The 19138-nt window shown below is 40.4% G+C and overlaps 1 protein-coding gene across 4 annotated transcripts in view; it reads right to left on the bottom strand.

Moving 5' to 3' along the window:
* Positions 1–19138, bottom strand: part of LOC122564765 (dual specificity testis-specific protein kinase 2) — a 103771-nt gene that overhangs the window by 18077 nt on the left and 66556 nt on the right. For all 4 annotated transcript variants that reach the window (XM_087998502.1, XM_043719953.2, XM_043719952.2 and 1 more), the window contains exons 3-5: positions 15029–15150; positions 9970–10018; positions 9706–9855 (exon numbers count right to left, since the gene is read on the bottom strand). In XM_087998502.1, coding sequence (XP_087854628.1) covers positions 9706–9855; positions 9970–10018; positions 15029–15150 — 321 coding nt within the window. The remainder of the gene's footprint in view (positions 1–9705; positions 9856–9969; positions 10019–15028; positions 15151–19138) is intronic.

The raw sequence follows: 19138 nt of genomic DNA, 5'->3' as shown, positions 1-19138 counted from the left end.
AAAGACTGATGCAGAGACATAGAAATGTACAGCATGGAAACAGACCCTTTGATCCAACTTGTCTGTATCAACCAGATATTCTAAATTAATCTAGTGCCATTTGTCAGCCGTTAGCCCATATCTCTCTGAATCCTTCCCATTCATATACCCATCCAGATATTTTAATTGTATCAACCTTCACCACTTCCTCTGGCAGCTCATTCTATACACACATCACCATCTGGATGAACAAATGGTCCCTTAGATCCCTTTTAAACCTTTCCCCTCTCACTTTAAACTATGCTCTCTAGTTTTGGACTCCCTTACCCCAGGGAAAATACCTTGGCTATTCACACTGTCCATGCTCCCTCATGATTTTATAATTTTCTATAAGGTCACCCCTCAGCCTTGAATGCTTTAGAGAAAATGACTCCAGCCTATTCAGCAGCTCCTCACAGCTCAAGCCCTTCAACCATGGCAACAGGATACCAGCCTTTCTGGAGTTATTTCATTCTTCTCCTTCCCTCAATATAAATATTGAAACCGTTACCAGGATACAAAGAAAACAAGCAAGCTCTGCAATGAGTGTAGCCTATCACAAAGTAGATTAGATTACTTACAGAGTGGAAACAGGCCCTTCGGCTCAACAAGTCCACACCGACCCGCCGAAGTGCAACCCACCCAGACCCATTCCCCTACATTTACCCCCTCACCTAACACTACAGGCAATTTAGTATGGCCGATTCACCTAACCTGCACATTTTTAGACTGTGGGAAGGAACCAGAGCACCCGGAGGAAACGCACGCAGACATGGGGAGAATGTTCAAACTCCACACAGACAGTCGCCTGAGGCGGGAATTGAACCCGGGTCTCTGGTGCTGTGAGGCAGCAGTGCAAACCACTGTGCCACCATGCCGCCCATTGTGCCACCCATATCATATGAAGCTGTCCTGTATTCCAAGATCTGTGCAGGATGTACCAAACAAAAACATACTGGGCCTGTTTATGCAATAAATCTGCTCCAAAGTTACAGCCAGAGGCAGTAACAGGCAGTAAACAAACAAACACAGGCACTCTATGTTTGGCAGCTATAACAAGGCCTGCAGCACTGCCCTGCAGGAATGGAAGCACACCTGAGTCAAACCCCAGAGTGAAACAAGTGCCAAGCAGAAATCGAGCAGTCTTTCCACACTGAGAATCAAACACATTGGGTGGATGAAGACAATCAACTACAGACCTTTGACTCAATCAATCTAATTAGTTTCAATAACACTGGCAGAGACATTCCAACCCATGAGCTGATGCAAATATCCTATCAGTCCAAATACTGAAGGATATGTGCCTGTGCCAGTGCCTATGCTGCCTTGCTGTGTCCACACACCGACAGTAATCCCCCTCTGCCCTGCTCCTGCCAATGAATGAATGATCATGCTAAGACACCAACTATCCAAATTCTCCAAGATGCAGGACAACATGCAGGTGCAGAACTACTTCCAAGACACAGAGAACAACTCCTCCTACAATAGAACTCTTACAATAGAGGTTTATAAGAGTGCACAGTGAACTCAGATCTTATGAAATGATGACACATCACAGGGGAATGCTAAGGAGGGACAGAAACCAGCAAGGAATGTGTATAATACGCCTATTACAGACAGTGAACACACCTAGAAGGTAATAGTGTGATGGGTCACCAGGACAACAATCAAAATATTGACATGTCAGCAGACTAAGAACAACTAAGGGTAAAATCGACAATTCCAGAAGGTTACGCCATAACAAGATCAAAAGTTAAAAATCACACAACACCAGGTTATAGTCCAACAGGTTTATTTGGAAGCATTAGCTCTCAGAGCGCTACTTCCTATTCAGATGGTTGTTGAGTATCAGATCGTAGGACACAGACTTTATAGCAAAAGTTTACAGTGTGATGTAATTGAAATTATATATTTCAAGATATAATTTCAGTTAACGAACAATCCAGGTCTTCTTCAATATATAATTTCAGTTACATCACACTGTAAACATTTGCTATAAATTCTGTGTCCTACGATCTTATACTCCACAACCACCTGATGAAGGTGCGTCGCTCTGAAAGTGAGTGTTTCCAAATAAACCTGTTGGACTATAATGTGGTGTTGCGTGCTTTTTAACTTTGTACACCCCAGTCCAACACCAGCATCTCCAAATCAATATCAAAAAGAGTTGTAAAACTATTGGAATGATATATAGCAACATATACATAGAACATAGAAGAACATAGAAGAATACAGCGCAGTACAGGCCCTTTGGCCCTCGATGTTGCGCCGATCCAAGCCCACCTAACCTACACTAGCCCACTATCCTCCATATGCCTATCCAATGCACATTTAAATGCCCATAAAGAGGGAGAGTCCACCACTGCTACTGGCAGGGCATTCCATGAACTCACGACTCGCTGAGTAAAGAATCTACCCCTAACATCTGTCCTATACCTACCACCCCTTAATTTAAAGCAATGCCCCCTCGTAATAGCTGACTCCATACGTGGAAAAAGGTTCTCATGGTCAACCCTATCTAAACCCCTAATCATCTTGTACACCTCTATCAAGTCACCCCTAAACCTTCTTTTCTCAATGAAAACAGCCCCAATGCCTCAGTCTTTCCTCATACGATCTTCCTACCATACCAGGCAACATCCTGGTAAACCTCCTCTGCACCCGTTCCAGTGCCTCCACATCCTTCCTATAGCATGGCGACCAAAACTGCACACAATACTCCAGATGCGGCCGCACCAGAGTCTTATACAACTGCAACATGACCTCAGGGCTCCGGAACTCAATTCCTCTTCTGGGCAGCACGGTGGCACAGTGGTTAGCACTGCTGCCTCACAGCGCCAGAGACCCGGGTTCAATTCCCGACTCAGGCAACTGACTGTGTGGAGTTTGCACGTTCTCCCCATGTCTGCGTGGGTTTCCTCCGGGTGCTCCGGTTTCCTCCCAGAATCCAAAAATGTGCAGGTTAGGTGAATTGGCCATGCTAAATTGTTACGTAAAGGGGTAAATGTAGGGTAATGGGTGGGTTGCGCTTTGGCGGGTCAGTGTGGACTTGTTGGGCTGAAGGGCCTGTTTCCACACTGTAAGTAATCTAATCTAAAAGCCAGTACGCCATATGCCTTCTTCACCGCACTATTTACCTGGGTGGCAACTTTCAGAGATCTGTGTACATGGACACCAAGATCCCTCTGCTCATCCACACTACCAAGTATCCGACCATTAGCCCAGTACCCTGTCTTTTTGTTACTCTTACCAAAGTGAATCACCTCACACTTACCTACATTGAACTCCATTTGCCACCTTTCTGCCCAGCTCTGCAACTTATCTATATCCCGCTGTAACCTGACATATCCTTCCTCACTATCAACAACTCCACTGACTTTCGTATCATCCGCAACTTGCTCACCCAACCTTCTAGCCCCTCCTCCAGGTCATTTATAAAATGACAAACAGCAATGGTCCCAAAACAGATCCTTGCGGAACACCGCTAGTAACTGCACTCCAAGATGAACCTTTACCATCAACTACAACCCTCTGTCTTCTTCCAGCCAGCCAATTCCTAATCCAAACCTCCAACTCACCCTCAATGCCATACCTCCGTATTTTTTGCAGTAGCCTACCATGGGGAACCTTATCAAACGTCTATACGTCTGCACTTGTAAATTTTACAATCCTTATCTCGATACAACTAATTTTTTTATTACCCAACATTTACGTGTTTCGACTTATAGCTCACAAGAGCAATTCTTTGGTGAAAAAGAGGATACTGTGTGATCATGTTTCAAGTGATGTCCCATCGAGGGCTCAACATGTACATCAAACAAATGTCAGGCGGGTATATGGTCATGAACCATGCTTTTACATGACCACAGGCTCTCTGCACTGTTACATTTGAGGCACAGGCTGTGATTAGAGGTTACTTTATATGGTATTAAATAATTTCACTGTAGGTAAAACCACCCATGTTCATGTAAATAGAATTTATGCATCCACTTTATGTTAATATAAAATATTATTACACCGCCCCCATAATAGTGTTCACACTGCTCCCTTACATACGGATTGTTCTCCTGTTTCCTTCAGCCCTGTCCCTGCTCTCCTCTTTCCCTCACAACCCCATTGTTCTCCTCCCTTTTTCACCTCCCAGCAAAGTCTTCCCCTCTCTCTCTTCCCGTGACAGTATTCAACACCCTCTCTCATCAACTGACAACATTTGCCTCATTCTCTCACTCCACCGAGATCGGCAACACCCCCAATAATTCTGACACTTCTGACCTTTGCCAGACAGGAGCCAGGGATTCTGGGAATTGAGAACAGAGGTGAGGATGTAGGTCAGGGTGTAAGGACTGCCACTTTGCAGGAGGCTGTGGTTAAGATCTGTCTGGGAGGGGAGATGACATTGAGAGAGGGGCGAACAGAAAAGGCTAAACATATCTGTCAGCTGATTTATTTCAAATTACACTCCTGAGCAAGCTTTAGATCTGTTATGAAAATCCCTCTATAGCAAACAGCTCAAGTTACATGTTAAATAGATGTGCATACATCAGACTTCCTCAGCGTTCCAAGGCACATCTGTGATCAATTAAAGTTGACTCAGTTCTCTCCCGATATCCTAAGATTTGGGCCAGTGTTGAAAGCTTCTTGAGCAAAGCCCAGGATTGTACACATTAGGACTAAACGAAGTTCATACTGAGCTTGTATAAAGCACTTTGACTCCAGGCCTGCCAAATTATGGTTAGCTCCACAAGAGTTCAAACTTTCCTGTGACAGATATAACTCTTTGTGTACGACTAAACACCTCACATCAGCATAAAGTAAAAGCATGGCTACCTTTGATGTCATATCTCAGTTGAGCTGAGATGACTATTCATGTTAGACTTTAGATCAAACTGCTGCACCAACCTTTGTGCTATATGTCATTTTTCTATTAATCAGAAGTCAAATGTCAAAAACATTTCCTTTGCATATCTGGCCATTACCTGAACATAGAACATAGAACAATACAGCACAGAATAGGCCCTTCGGCCCACGATGTTGTGCCGAACATTTGTCCTAGCTTAAGCACCCATCCATGTACCTATCCAATTGCCGCTTAAAGGTCACCAAAGATTCTGACTCTACCACTCCCACAGGCAGTGCATTCCATGCCCCCACCATTCTCTGGGTAAAGAACCCACCCCTGACATCTCCCCTATACCTTCCACCCTTCACCTTAAATTTATGTCCCCTGTAACACTCTGTTGCACCCGGGGAAAAAGTTTCTGACTGTCTACTCTATCTATTCCTCTGATCATCTTATAAACCTCTATCAAGTCACCCCTCATCCTTCGCCATTCCAATGAGAAAAGGCCTAGCACTCTCAACCTATCCTCGTACGACCTATTCTCCATTCCAGGCAACATCCTGGTAAATCTTCTCTGCACCCTCTCCAAAGCTTCCACATCTTTCCTAAAGTGAGGCGACCAGAACTGCACACAGTACTCCAAATGTGGCCTAACCAAAGTCCTGTACAGTTGCAACATCACTTCACGACTCTTGAATTCAATCCCTCTGCTAATGAACGCTAATACACCATAGGCCTTCTTAAAAGCTCTATCCACCTGCGTGGCAACTTTCAAAGACCTATGAACGTTGACCCCAAGATCCCTCTGTTCCCCCACCTCACTAAGAACCCTACCGTTAACCCTGTATTCTGCATTCTTATTTGTCTTTCCAAAATGGACAACCTCACACTTGGCAGGGTTGAACTCCATCTGCCACTCCTCAGCCCAGCCCTGCATCATATCCAAGTCCCTTTGCAGCCGACAAGAGCCCTCCTCACTACCCACAACTCCACCAATCTTCGTATCATCTGCAAATTTACTGACCCACCCTTCGACTCCCTCATCCAAGTCATTAATAAAAATTACGAACAGCAGAGGACCCAGAACTGATTCCTGCGGAACTCCACTTGTAACTGGGCTCCAGGCTGAATATTTACCATCTACCACCACTCTCTGACTTCGACCGGTTAGCCAGTTTTCTATCCAATTGGCCAAATTTCCCTCTATCCCAAGCCTCCTGACTTTCCGCATAAGCCTACCATGGGGAACCTTATCAAATGCCTTACTAAAATCCATGTATACTACATCCACTGCTCTACCCTCATCCACATGCTTGGTCACCTCCTCAAAGAATTCAATCAGACTTGTAAGGCAAGACCTACCCTTCACAAATCCGTGCTGGCTGTCCCTAATCGAGCAGTGCCTTTCCAGATACTCATAAATCCTATCCCTCAGTACCCTTTCCATTACTTTACCTACCACCGAAGTAAGACTAACTGGCCTGTAATTCCCGGGGTCATCCCTATTCCCTTTTTTGAACAGGGGCACAACATTCGCCACTCTCCAGTCCCCTGGTACCACCCCCCGTTGATAGTGAAGATGAAAAGATCATTGCCAACGGTACTGCAATTTCCTCTCTTGCTTCCCACATAATCCTAGGATATATCCCATCAGGCCAGGGGGACTTGTCTATCCTCAAGTTGTTCAAAATGTCCAACACATCTTCCTTCCTAACATGTATCTCCTCTAGCTTACCAGTCCGTTTCACACTCTCCTCTTCAACAATATGGTTCCTCTCATTCGTAAATACTGAAGAAAAGTACTCATTCAAGACCTCTCCTATCTCTTCCGACTCAATACACAGTCTCCCACTACTGTCCTTGATTGGACCTACCCTCGTTCTCGTCATTCTCATGTTTCTCACATACGCATAAAATGCCTTTGGGTTATCCTTGATCCTATCCGCCAGAGATTTGTCATGCCCTCTCTTGGCTCTCCTAATCCCTTTCTTCAGGTCCCTTCTGGCTATCCTGTATCCCTCCACTGCTCTGTCTGAACCCTGTTTCCTCAACCTTATGTAAGCCTCCTTCTTCCTCTTTATAAGACATTCAACCTCCCTCGTCAACCAAGGTTCCCTCATACGACCATTTCTTTCCTGCCTGACCGGTACATACATATCAAGGACACGTCGTATCTGTTCCTTGAAAAAGTTCCACATTTCCACGACATCCTTCCCCGACAGCCTATGCTCCCAACTTATGCTCCTCAGATCCTGTCTTACAGCATCGTAATTACCCTTCCCCCAATTGTAAAACCTGCAAAACTTGACTAACTCAACAACAGTCCAGATTTTTGAAAATGGTGCTACAGTGAACATTGCATTGTCAAACTTAATATATTTATTTAGCAAAAGAATCTTATGAACTGTGACAAACAACACATGGCTAAAATGGCAGTGATGTTTCCTGGTCAAAGCATGGTTATTCCTCCAGCAAAACACATTGAGTAGAGAATAGTTACATGCAATAAAATCTATCCTCTTAATTTACAGATTGACAAGGCACTTATATGAAAACTACATTCTGCCCTGGATTAGTAGTGGCATTATCTGCAATCATCATTTCTTCATGCCATGTTTCAAGCAGAGACTCACTTGGGTCACACATTAGGGACATAGGTGTGCACAGCTCTTGATCAGAAATTCCAGTATGAACCTAGATACGGCAAACCTCCATGTCAGAATTGCAACTTTGGAAATGTACACACTTATTCATTACCTATATGGCCACGTTCATTCAGTTAATCCACAAATAGTGGCGAGTCTAGAGGGGTTAGAGGCGTTGAGGAGGCTGCAATTATCGTTTCTATAGCTAGCAACATGAAGAAATCACTTTATCAAAGCTCACTTATTTTAATATAAATCAGAGCTGATGCCAGCCTGCCTGTTTTCAACTCTTTCCATTTAGTTGCAAAACTGTGGAAATATGAAGGTGATTGTCTGGTCAGCATTGTCCACAGGTAGGTTATCCCATTGCTGATGCAGGCTCTAAACAATTACCCCTAAAATTACCAGCTTTGGCTTAGTAGAAGCAGTCTTGTCTCTGAATCACAAGGTTATGGATTCATGCCCAAGTCCAGAGGCAGACGTTACCTAACCCAGCATTTCATTGTAGAATGTAATGAGAGTGTACTGCATTGTCAGAGATCTTTCAGAGCAGATACTAAACTACGGCCCCACCTCTACCCTCTTAGATAGCTGTAAAAGAACCCATCCCACTATTTCACAGAAGAACCCTCCCTGGTGTGCTGATGAATCTCTATTCACCAACTAACATTATTTAAGCAGATTAGCTGGTTCATTGCTCATTGAATGTGTGATCTTGCTGTTTGTAATCTGCAAGTATGATTTCAGCATACTTCACTAAACTATAAAGCCCATTGAGAAAACCTAAGGAGATGAAATGTATGATGTCATTGCAAGTTCTTTCACTCTTTTTTTCTTTTAAAAGCCCATCCAATCATCCTTTTGCTTTTTTGTTTTAATTTCACCATGGTCCATGATTGATACAACTTTAAAGTGGAAGTAATTTATTTCTGGTCATAGAGGTTACAAAACATAGAACTCCAAATAAATCCCCTAATGTGTAAATTCAATCATATTTTCTTTTTTTTTTCTGTGTAAGATGGAATGGAAAATCCAATGTGACATTTCTTTTTCCAGATCTGGTGTTTAATGTGAGCATGAGAGCTTGTCCTTGTATTCTTCAAAAATAATTCAGCATTGTTTTATAACACAACATGAAGTGCAGTCAGTACTTTATGTGATAGCAGAAGCTGGCAAACTGAACAGTGCAATTCCAGTCAAATAGTACCTTTCAGAAAATACACCGAGGGAGAGAATGAAAAAAAAAGCTGAATTGTTGCCAATACAAAAGTAAATCCTTATTATCTACCTCCAGCACAAGACATTTCTACCACATGATGAAGAGGAAATCGGTCTTTATTATACTCAAAGGACATGAGCTGTCTGAAGATTGAATAGAAAGCTTATAAATATTTTACAGGGAAGCTTATAAATATTATGTTCCCTTCTTGTATCTCTGAATTGGTGAACATTAGCTGTACTTAGACAGCAACTTTGATTTATCTTTGGATAATTGGGCTGTTAATCATCCTACATTTTCCATTCACAACTTGCACCCATTTCAATCTCTTTTAAACCATCCTACAGTTAAAGGAGAAAAGCAAACATTATATCAATTCAAATTTTTTTTACATACCATTTGTCACACTGGAACAGGCTATTTGACCCACTGACTTTGTTACATTAATTACTTTGTAACTGTCTCTCATTGTGTTCATTCATTTTCAGTACCTGATCAATCAACCCTTTATTTACAACAATTCAAAAATTTTATTTTCTGATAAGCTGGATTCATTTCAAAGTTTATGATATTCAGCAATATGATAGCACTTGTTATTTTATTTTTGTTGCTTTTCCTAAAACATTTCACTCATGCTGACCTAAGATGTGAGGCATTTTATTTTCTACACCAGCTTTCTTTGGGGATAATTTGATAAGATTGCCCAGGAACATTTGCAGATATGCCCTACTGGGCTAACCACAAATTAGTTTGAGTCTGTCCAAACGGTTCGAGCCAATGCATCCAGCCTGAGAGAAATATTTTGTTAGTGTGGCTGAAATTCAAGTGGGAGTGTTTGGAAGGGAATACTATCAAATAAGTACCTGGTTGCGGACTTATAAGTAATGCTGATTTAATAACTGAGAAAAGAAAGGATACAATTGTTTCAGTCATCAATTAATGACGTGCTGAATATTTGAGTGTATGAAGGCAAAGTCTGTTACCTTGGAGTTTAAGTCCCTGTGATAAATATTCTTTGAGTGTAGGTACACCATTCCTCGTGTAATGTCTGATGCAAGATCCACTTTTTCCTTCCAAGTCAGGTTAACCTCTTTATTGGCTAGTAGCTCTTCTAGGCAGCCACCATTAATATACTGTGAAACAATGCACATGCAAACATTTGAGAATACAGCTGCAACAATTTATTTATCCTACAATTACATTTATACTTGTGAAGTAAAATTTTGATTATCTAGAATGGTATTTACCTCAAGCATAGGGTACAGCTTATCTTCTTTAACGCACACACCAAGATATCTGAAAAAAGTCAATATAAAAGGTTTTTGTCACATGTTGCATTAATGTGTGTGACGCACCAAATTCTTCCCATGTTGACTTGGTGGTTTGAGTTGAGAGTGAAATTTGTGACCTTGAAGTAGTGAACAAAAGCTTTGATGGATTTAGAAAGTAGAAAACCTCTTTCCCTGGGTAACTAATGAATGTTGTGATGGACTAGTTGTATAGAATTTGGGCCAGGAAATTCCTTGAGTTGCTTCCATGCTCCAACAGAATTACTTTACAGGACATGAAGTTTTGAAGTTTTAGCTGCAGTTCTGATGAATTTTAGCAAATTAACTTGAAATTAGTTGGCATTTATTGCACCAAACATTATGTTTAGAGTTATACTTCATAGATAAAAACAATTTTCCTAAAGGTTGACAGAAAGAAAAGCAATTATTGCCTTTTTTAACTTCTTTGTCAATTGAATCTTTCCCGAGGGACAATTATCAACCTACAATACATTTGATCAATGATGATCCTTTAACTGCCTTAAGGATCGACATTGCATGAGAATTCACTGTCATAGGATGGGACAAATATGTGAAGTGTGTGCAAGAAAATTTCCTTCTTTGATATGTGGAGATACCTACTGTAGAAGAAGCAGTACTTGAGCTTCTGTTGGGAAATAAGTCAAAGCAAGTGACTGAGGTGTCAGTGGGGTAACACTTTGGGGCATGTGATCATAAATCTATTAGTTTTAAAATAGTTATGAAAAGATTATGAAAAAACTAATCAAAATGTTAAAGTTTTAATTTGGAGTAAGGCCAATTTTGATGATATTAGATAGAAACTTTCAAAAGTTGATTGGGAGAGGCTGTTCACAGGGAAAGGGATGGTTGGGAAGTGAGAGGCAATTAAAAATAAGATAATGAGAATTTAGAGGAAGTATGTTCCTGTTAGTGTGAAGGGCAAGTCTGATAGGTTTAGGGAATGTTGGATATCTCGAGAAATTGAGGCAGTGGTCAAGAAAAAGAAGGCATGGATCAGATACAGACAGCTGGGATTGAATGAGTCCCTACTGGAGTACAAGAGCAGTGGGACAATACTGAAGAGGGAAATCAGGAGGGCAAAAATGGGAATTAAGATAGCGCTGGCAAATAGAGTTAAGTAGAATCCAAAGACATTCTATAATATCTCGAAATAATATTACAGTAATATTGTTTAGCTGTTGTACTTCTCAGTATCTCGAGCAAGTAATGAGAGTCCTCACTATTTCCCTGGCAACTAAAAAACACAATAGGTTGAAAACACTTACTGATGGCCAGTGATTATTTAAGAAAGTTTTTCATTAAAATATGTTATTTTTGTATCACTGTGTATTTGTTCATTTCCATGCATCTGTGTGCTGAAGAGTTAATCAACATTTTCCATTTGCAGTGACATTATTAGAATAGTACAATATCATTTTCCCAATACTTAACTGAGACAAGTTTAGATTAGCTCATCATCATTTGATTGACTTTACTTCTGGGCAATGCCATACAGATTTATGGGTTGTTAGATACTGTTATGGGAATTATGGTTTTCAAACTGGAAACTTTTGCTCATTTTTTTTTGTATTTTCATATAAGTTTTTTTTATTCAGCTCTTATGTAAAGGACCATTGGAGATTTGGTAACCAACTGATCTATTTGAACAGGAAGGAACTATGTTTAATCAACTGATCTCATGTGGTCCGGGGTAGGTGCACTACAATTGGCTTGAGTGCCCTGAATTACAGGGAAGAAGAGCGTACAAAGATCTGGCACTACTGCAATGTCTTCCTGTAGTGACTGGAACCAGGTTGACCTTGTCAACAACAAGGTCATTGATTTAGGTTGCTAACCTGCGCTAATCTAGAAAGCCCTGGCTGACTAATATAACCAGGAGATGAGAATCTCGTCAGTCGAGGGGGCTGACTCTATGCTGGCTAGCCACAGCCAGCGTACTGTGCACAAGTAAATAAAGGGTGACTTGGTGACAGGATACTGGCTGCTGCATAGTTATTTCACTTCCATAGCTGAGAAGCTTAATATGTGAAAACTCAAGCCCAAAGGTTGTATGACCTACACTTCTGATCAACTCCACGCCTCTCCAAGATGGCCAGTTTGAGCATCAGCCTTAAAGAGCAACTTTAACATGTCAAGAAAAGGTTAAGAAATGCTTGACGTTTCTGGTACCAGTGTAATAGTCAATCAGAGAATGAAGATCAGCTACATAGGAACCATGTGCAAACTATAAAATTAAGATTTCAAACTTTTAAATTACATTTAAATAATAGACTTCAAATAAATAAAATGTGATTTAGTTAGCAATGATATTCTGTATTCAATATTCTTGATAACAAGTCAACTAAAGGGTCATGCCAACGATAGGCTAAGCAATCTTCAATGTTTCAGTACAGTCAAGACAAATTTTTTTCACACTATCTAATCCTCTTGCCCTTCATTCTATGCTGAATAAGGGACTGTCTGAATGATATATTCGCAGCTAGTGAAATGAAGGAAGGGGTCATTGGTACTTCTGGTCAGGTTATTGAGCTTTCATAATGCTGTGTTATCATTTCCTACAAGATAGGAACTTGCACTGAAAGTGCCATGATTACTCATTCATAATTTGCCAGATTTGCTTAGATATATTGGGGTGTACAAAGTTAAAAAATCACACAACACCAGGTTATTGTCCAACAGGTTTATTTGGAAGCATAGCTTTCGGAGCGCTGCTCCTCCATCAAGTGGTTGTGGCATATAAGATCATAAGGCACAGAATTTATGCCAAAAGTTTACAGTATGATGTAACTGAAATTACATATTGAAAAAGACCTGGATTGTTTGTTAAGCCTCTCATCTTTTAGAATGAGCATATTGGTTCCAGTTCTTTCATATGTTCTTTTAGATCCTAAATGTTTGAAAGTAAATCCGTTTGTAAGATTATTTGATTAGTTCATCGTTCCTACACTCACCACAAGCAGCTACATACTAAGAAATCTCAGGTCAAAGACGTAACATTAAAGTTGAAGGCCCAGTCTCTGATCTGCTTTCTCTTTGATTGTAGCTCACTGTTTGAAGTGTGTGTTGGTTAATTTAATACTACTTCCTTTTTAGAACCCATTTTACTGAATTAGGAGGAAATGTAATTATCAAACTAAGCTGAACTGTTATGTAATAATATTATCGGGACTTTTAATGTGTGTGCAATAATATGCAGAATTATCACAAACTTTATCGACTGTCAACGTTACAATGCATTTGTCAGCTTGATTGTTTCATAAGAAAATTGGACATTTTCAATGTCAAAATATGAAATGTCAACTTTTTAATCAGGCATTCAATTTTTTATTCATAGGCAGTGTATTAGAATTTCAAACAAAAAGACACCTTCATTTCATTTCAGAGTATAGGTTTTCATTATTATCAAACTGAGACCTCTTGAAGGTCATCCTGAAACTTGTCTGTTTCAGTAGCATTGACTTGACAGCAAATCTTGGGAGTGAAGCCATTCAGAACCAATTGGATCAGATTTTTCTTTATTTGTTCAGGGGATGTAAGCAAGCTAGCTAGATTTCAGTTGTTAATTATCCTTACTAGCTTTAAGAAGGTGGTGATTAAGTGTCTTTTTCAACCACTACAGCCCTTGTACTTAAAGAGTCTCACAGTGTTGCTAGGAAGAGAATTCCAGAATTTTTACCTAGTGACATTGAAGAAATAGCAGTTCATTCTGAGCCTGAATGGTATGTGAATTGGAGCGTGGGGAACTTGCTATTGGTGGTGCTCCCACTCATCTTCTGCCCATGTGCTTCTAACTGGTAGAGGCTGTGGGTTTGTGAGATGCTGTTAAAAGAGCCTTGGTGAGTTAATGCAGTGCCGTCACTGCGCCTTGATGGTGAAAGGATTGAATGTTGAAGGTGGTGGATGGGATACCAATCGAATCTCCTGCATGGTGACGAGCTTGTGTGTTGTTGTAACTGCACTCATCCAGGCAAACAGAGACCGTTTCATTACACTCCTAACTTGTGCCTTGTAGATGGTGGACAGGGACTGGGGAGACAGGAGGTGGGTTACTTGCCACAAAATTCCTAGCTTCTGACTGACTCTTCTAGCCATAGTATTTGTATTGCTGGCTCAAGTCAATTTTTGGTCAATGGTATAATCCCCTAGAAATCTGATAGTGGGACAGTCAATGATGGTAATATCAGTGAATGTCAAGGGGCAATGGTCAGATTCTCTCTTGTTGGAGATGGTTTTTGCTATGCCTTTATGCACTGCAAATGTTACTTGATCCTTCTCAGCTCAAATCTGGGCATTGACCAGGTCATGTTGCATTTGAGCATGACTGCTTCAGTATCTGAGGAGTCACAAATGGTGCTGAATGTTGTGCAATCAGCGACAAACACCCCCAGTTCTGACGTTATGATGGAAGAAAGATCACTGATAAAGCAGTTTCGATAAAGGAAGATTTTGGGGATTGTTAGGGATCAATCATCTTTGCTCAACGACCTCTCTGGAGTTCCTCAGGGTAGTGTCCTAGGTCCAACCATCGATTCCTCAGATTTGTCTCTTTCAAAGAATCCTTACTGGCTAATCTCAAGAGATTTCCAAACCCTTCATCAAATCAGCAAACTGTCTGCCACATTGCTTTAACTGGTAAATTTTGAAATTAAATTCAAAACATTTAGGAATGTGTGACTTTAAACCTGTTGAATTTTTTTGTCAAATTTAATTGGTTCAATAGTGTCCTTTCCTGAAAGGGCATCACTCTGCTTTTGGTGCTAACATCCTCTTAGGTGATCCAGCAAGCTGTTAAAAATAAAAGCTGTGGTCACTAGAAAGGACAATTGCCAATGTCACCCCCAATATAAGAAGAAGTGAAAACATGCATGTGATTCTAACTTTTTGCATAGCTCATACTGTGCCAAATGATGTCATTCAGAGTTATAATTGCTATTGTTTAGTGCGCTTCCAATGAAGAACTTCTTGGAATAGTTCACCAAAGATCTCTGAATTTTACCTGACTATGTTAGGATGAGAAAGTTTCTGGAGAAGGCTGATCTCCCGTACAATGACATCCTGGTCAACGTCCTGCTTGTAGATTTTGACCACCATAACTTTATGAGTTGTGTTGTGAGTCACCTGTACAGAGATAGGGAGATGAAGTATTATGATCGAATCACAAAAAAGAAAATAGTAGGATGGTATCATTGCATTTTATTTACAATTTTGGTTGCCCCCATCAAAGGTTAGAAATTCAATGGCCCATGTTTTGATCTCAGTAGCGAAAAAATCTTGCCAGGCATTCATAAGAGTTACATTCGCTCAACACTTTTCATGAACCTTTGTGATGGACTTGTCCTAATTAGAAAGCTAAACAGTGAGTATGTTCAACAGGATACCTGGGCTTTATGTATTCAGGACAAGTAACTGTATACCTTCATAACAAATCAAATTGAAGAATGACAAGCAAAGTGTAGACTGAGAGAAAGTTAAAAATCACACAACACCAGATTAAAGTCCAATAGGTTTATTTGGAAGCACTAGCTTTCTGAGCGCTGCTCCTTCATCAGGACGAAGGAGCAGCGCTGTGAAAGCTAGTGCTTCCAAATAAACCTATTGGACTTTAATCTGGTGTTGTGTGATTTTTAACTTTGTCCACCCCGGTCCAACACCAGCATCTCCACATCATAGACTGAGATAATTAGAATATCAAATTCAAAGCCAAATCATATACAAAAAGCAAAGTAAAACATGGAGGGAAAGTAACATGTGATTAAGAGAGACATAAATATGCGGGACAGAATATAATTTCCACTCTTTTCATGATCAGCAACAACTCTCATTGTTAAGTTTGAAGTAAAAATCCTCTAATGTCCTCAAACAATGTAACATTGTCTTATCCTCAGACAAGTGTCCAAATCAAACACAAGTAGCCACTATCTAGTTTAACAATTCAGTGGTGTCTCTGAAGGACAGTGTTAAATTATGGACAACATTATGCGATGAGAACAATGTTAAATTTGTCCTTAATAATTTGACTTAAGATTGTTAAAAAGACTTCAACTCAGTATGAAATGGATTAGAATGGCCATGAAAAGCAGCACCTAAATCAGTGCACTTTCAAATTCCTCTTCCCTGCTACAACACGGAGTCCACTTCCAGATTAAAAACTGCTGTTGTTTTATAACAAGGGTTAATAGCACACACTTACTCACATTGATTTCCATCGGCCACATTTTAGCCCAATTTTCTGTCTTTCCAATTTATCTATGAAGCTTCCTATGGATTTCAAAAAATAATTAACTATAATTTGTATTTTATCCATGAATTTTGGCACCATATTCTCTTGGCTCATATCTACTGCTGCACCACATTTTGAAAGCAACTGAATCAATTTTTTTTATTACTGCATGGAGTTGGACATCATTGATGTTTTATGAACAATCAGTAACATTTAGCAACACATCATGGAAGGCTGTCTATACAATTGCTCACACAGTATCTATTTGTTGTTACCCTCTTTTAGGGTCAAGGTGTCTTTAAGATCCATTGGGCCTGGTGGGAGAAAACCACTGGCTCGTCTAATAGGAAAAAGCGTACATGTCTTAAACACACAATAAACTACATATCCATAACAACATGTAGTTTATTCCAAATTGAAACTGTGTACAAGTCCTGTTGATACAAGACGTTGTTACAGAGACCCTGCATTTATTGTCATTTAATGTCCTTTTCTTTTTGCAAATTATTAAGACTCATTTTATAATTTTAAACTACCACTCAACTGTATATTATGTATGTGCAAACAAAACAGTCTGGGTAGCAGGATGAAGTAATTTAGCAAAAGAATATTGCAGTCAAATGGTTTGGCTGTAGTAATTCTCACTATGTAGAACAAGTAATGAACTCCTCATTATTTCCCTGATGACTACAAAGTACGTTTTACTCTTTTAATATTCTGAGCAGTTATCCCCTCTGAATGAAATCATCACAGTGGAATGTTATTAAGGCACTCCTCAGTATCAACCCTTTCAGACCCTTACATTACATGCAAGACCATCATTTGCTGTCCACATCTAATTGGCTGTGAACGTGTTGGGCCAGAAGATAGTTCAAAATCAGCCACATTGCTACAGACTTTCATGTAGGCCAGACTATGTAAGGATGGAAGACATTCTTTCTTAAAGGGCATTAGCGGAGTAGACAGTCTTTTATGACCATTGATGATGGTCTCAGTGACAAAAGTATCTTTTAGTTCCAGATTTATTAACTGAGATTCAATTGCACCAGCTGCCGCAATGGGATTTGAACAGAGTCCTCAGAACATAGCCTGGGCCTCTGCCCTACTATAATCTTCTATCCCATCATGTGCTCAAAAATGGCAAAATAAACAGTTTTTTTTAATACGATCACTATGCTCTTTAGCTCTTTGCAGAATGTTGCATTCTGCACATTCCTCCCAGATCTTAAACTGGAAGGTGGAATGCCTGCTTTGTATTGTTACCCTGGTATCAGAGAGTAATCTGGAGAACAGCGTTCTATTCCCTTTACTGCTTCTCACACATTTCATTCACTGTAGCTCAAACACTGGGTTTCCAAGGCAGCAACTGTCAACATGAGTGCTTCTAAAAATGCTACCAATACCGTACCACTAATAATCCACAGTGCTCGTAGCATTTGGCTTGTTGAAAAAATATTTCAAATTCAAATATAACAGCAATAACTGAGATGGTCAAGCAAACATGTTCAGAATGCTTCTCTCCTGGGACCAACAGTGTTAATCTTGGGAATGTAACATTTAGAAAGGTGGTAAAAGGGACAATCTCAACATTGGGGGAGCACGGTGGCTCAATGGTTAGCACTGCTGCCTCACAGCGTCAGGGACCTGGGTTTGATTCCACCTTTGGGTGACTGCCGGTTTGCAGTTTGTACATTCTCCCTGTGTCTGCGTGGGTTTCCTTTGGTTGCTCCTGTTCTCTCCCACAGTCCAAAGATGTGCAGATTAGGTGGATTAGCAATGCTAAATTGCCCACAATGTCCAGAAATGTGCAGGCTAGGTGGGTTAGTCACAGGGAAACCAGGGTTACAGGGATAGCATGGGTTAGGGTGGGATGTTCTTCGGAGGGGCGGTACAGAGTCAATGGGCTGAATTGCTTGCTACTACACTGCAAGAATTCTATGAAGCATTCAATTGTTTGATAGACATATGCATGAGTCTAGATGTGGTAGTATAGTGTCATGTTACTGGCTAGCAATCCACGAGGTTCAAATCCCAGCGCAGCAGTTTTAGAATTTTAAATTGTGATTAAATAAATTTGCAATAAAATGATATGATCAGTAATGGTGACCGCAAAAACCATTATCATTCTCTGAAGCCCTTTAGGAAAGAATCTTCACTGTCCTCCAGTTTGAGAGGTAGCTTAATGTCGCAAAAAGAATTAGGGATGAGCATTGTCACCAACATCCCAAAAATGGAAAAGAAAAGGCTGTTACAGTAAAGTTCTAAGATTGATTTTCAAAGATAAGAGACCAACTTTATTTTTGTTGACTTATTGAAGTGTGTTAGTGCAAAGTTAAAGTCTAGGTGTTTCAAACTCCTCTGTCTCTGATTTACCAAGATGTAGCCCAGGCTGGAGGGTTTGAGCTAGGACAAAAGATCTCTTTAGACCAGCAAAGATTGAGAGGGGACCTCATAGAGGTGTATACGATCATGAGGGCCATAAGTGTGGGTGGGGGAATAGAGAGGCATCTTTTCCATTGTTTGAAAGGATGAATAACAGGGGTTCATGGGCTTAAGGTAACAAGTTGAGAGCTAAGAGATGAGGTGATGAGAATTTCCTTCACCTAGAAGGTGGTGGAAGTGTGGAACTCACTTCCTGAAAGCACAGTTGAGCCAGAAGTGTGTAACATTTAATCAGTATTAGATATTCACTCATATTGCCGTAGCCTCCATGACTATGGACTAAAAGCTGGGAAATGCGATTGGTACAGTCATATCTTTGTTGACTAGTACAGATGTGATGGGCTGAATGGCATCTTTCTGCACTGTAAAAGTTAATGGATGTCTGATTGTCTATCCTCATTTAAAAATCTGCTCTTCTTCAGCGTTCATTTTTACTCTGAAAGT

This window comes from Chiloscyllium plagiosum, unplaced genomic scaffold (genome assembly GCF_037043375.1).
Source record: "Chiloscyllium plagiosum isolate Xiang-an unplaced genomic scaffold, Cpla_swu_hap1 HiC_scaffold_21, whole genome shotgun sequence".
In the NCBI taxonomy this organism is placed as follows: Eukaryota; Metazoa; Chordata; class Chondrichthyes; order Orectolobiformes; family Hemiscylliidae; genus Chiloscyllium; species Chiloscyllium plagiosum.
The sequence above is the reverse complement of the archived record's forward strand: the minus strand, read 5'-3'. Positions and strand labels throughout refer to the sequence as shown.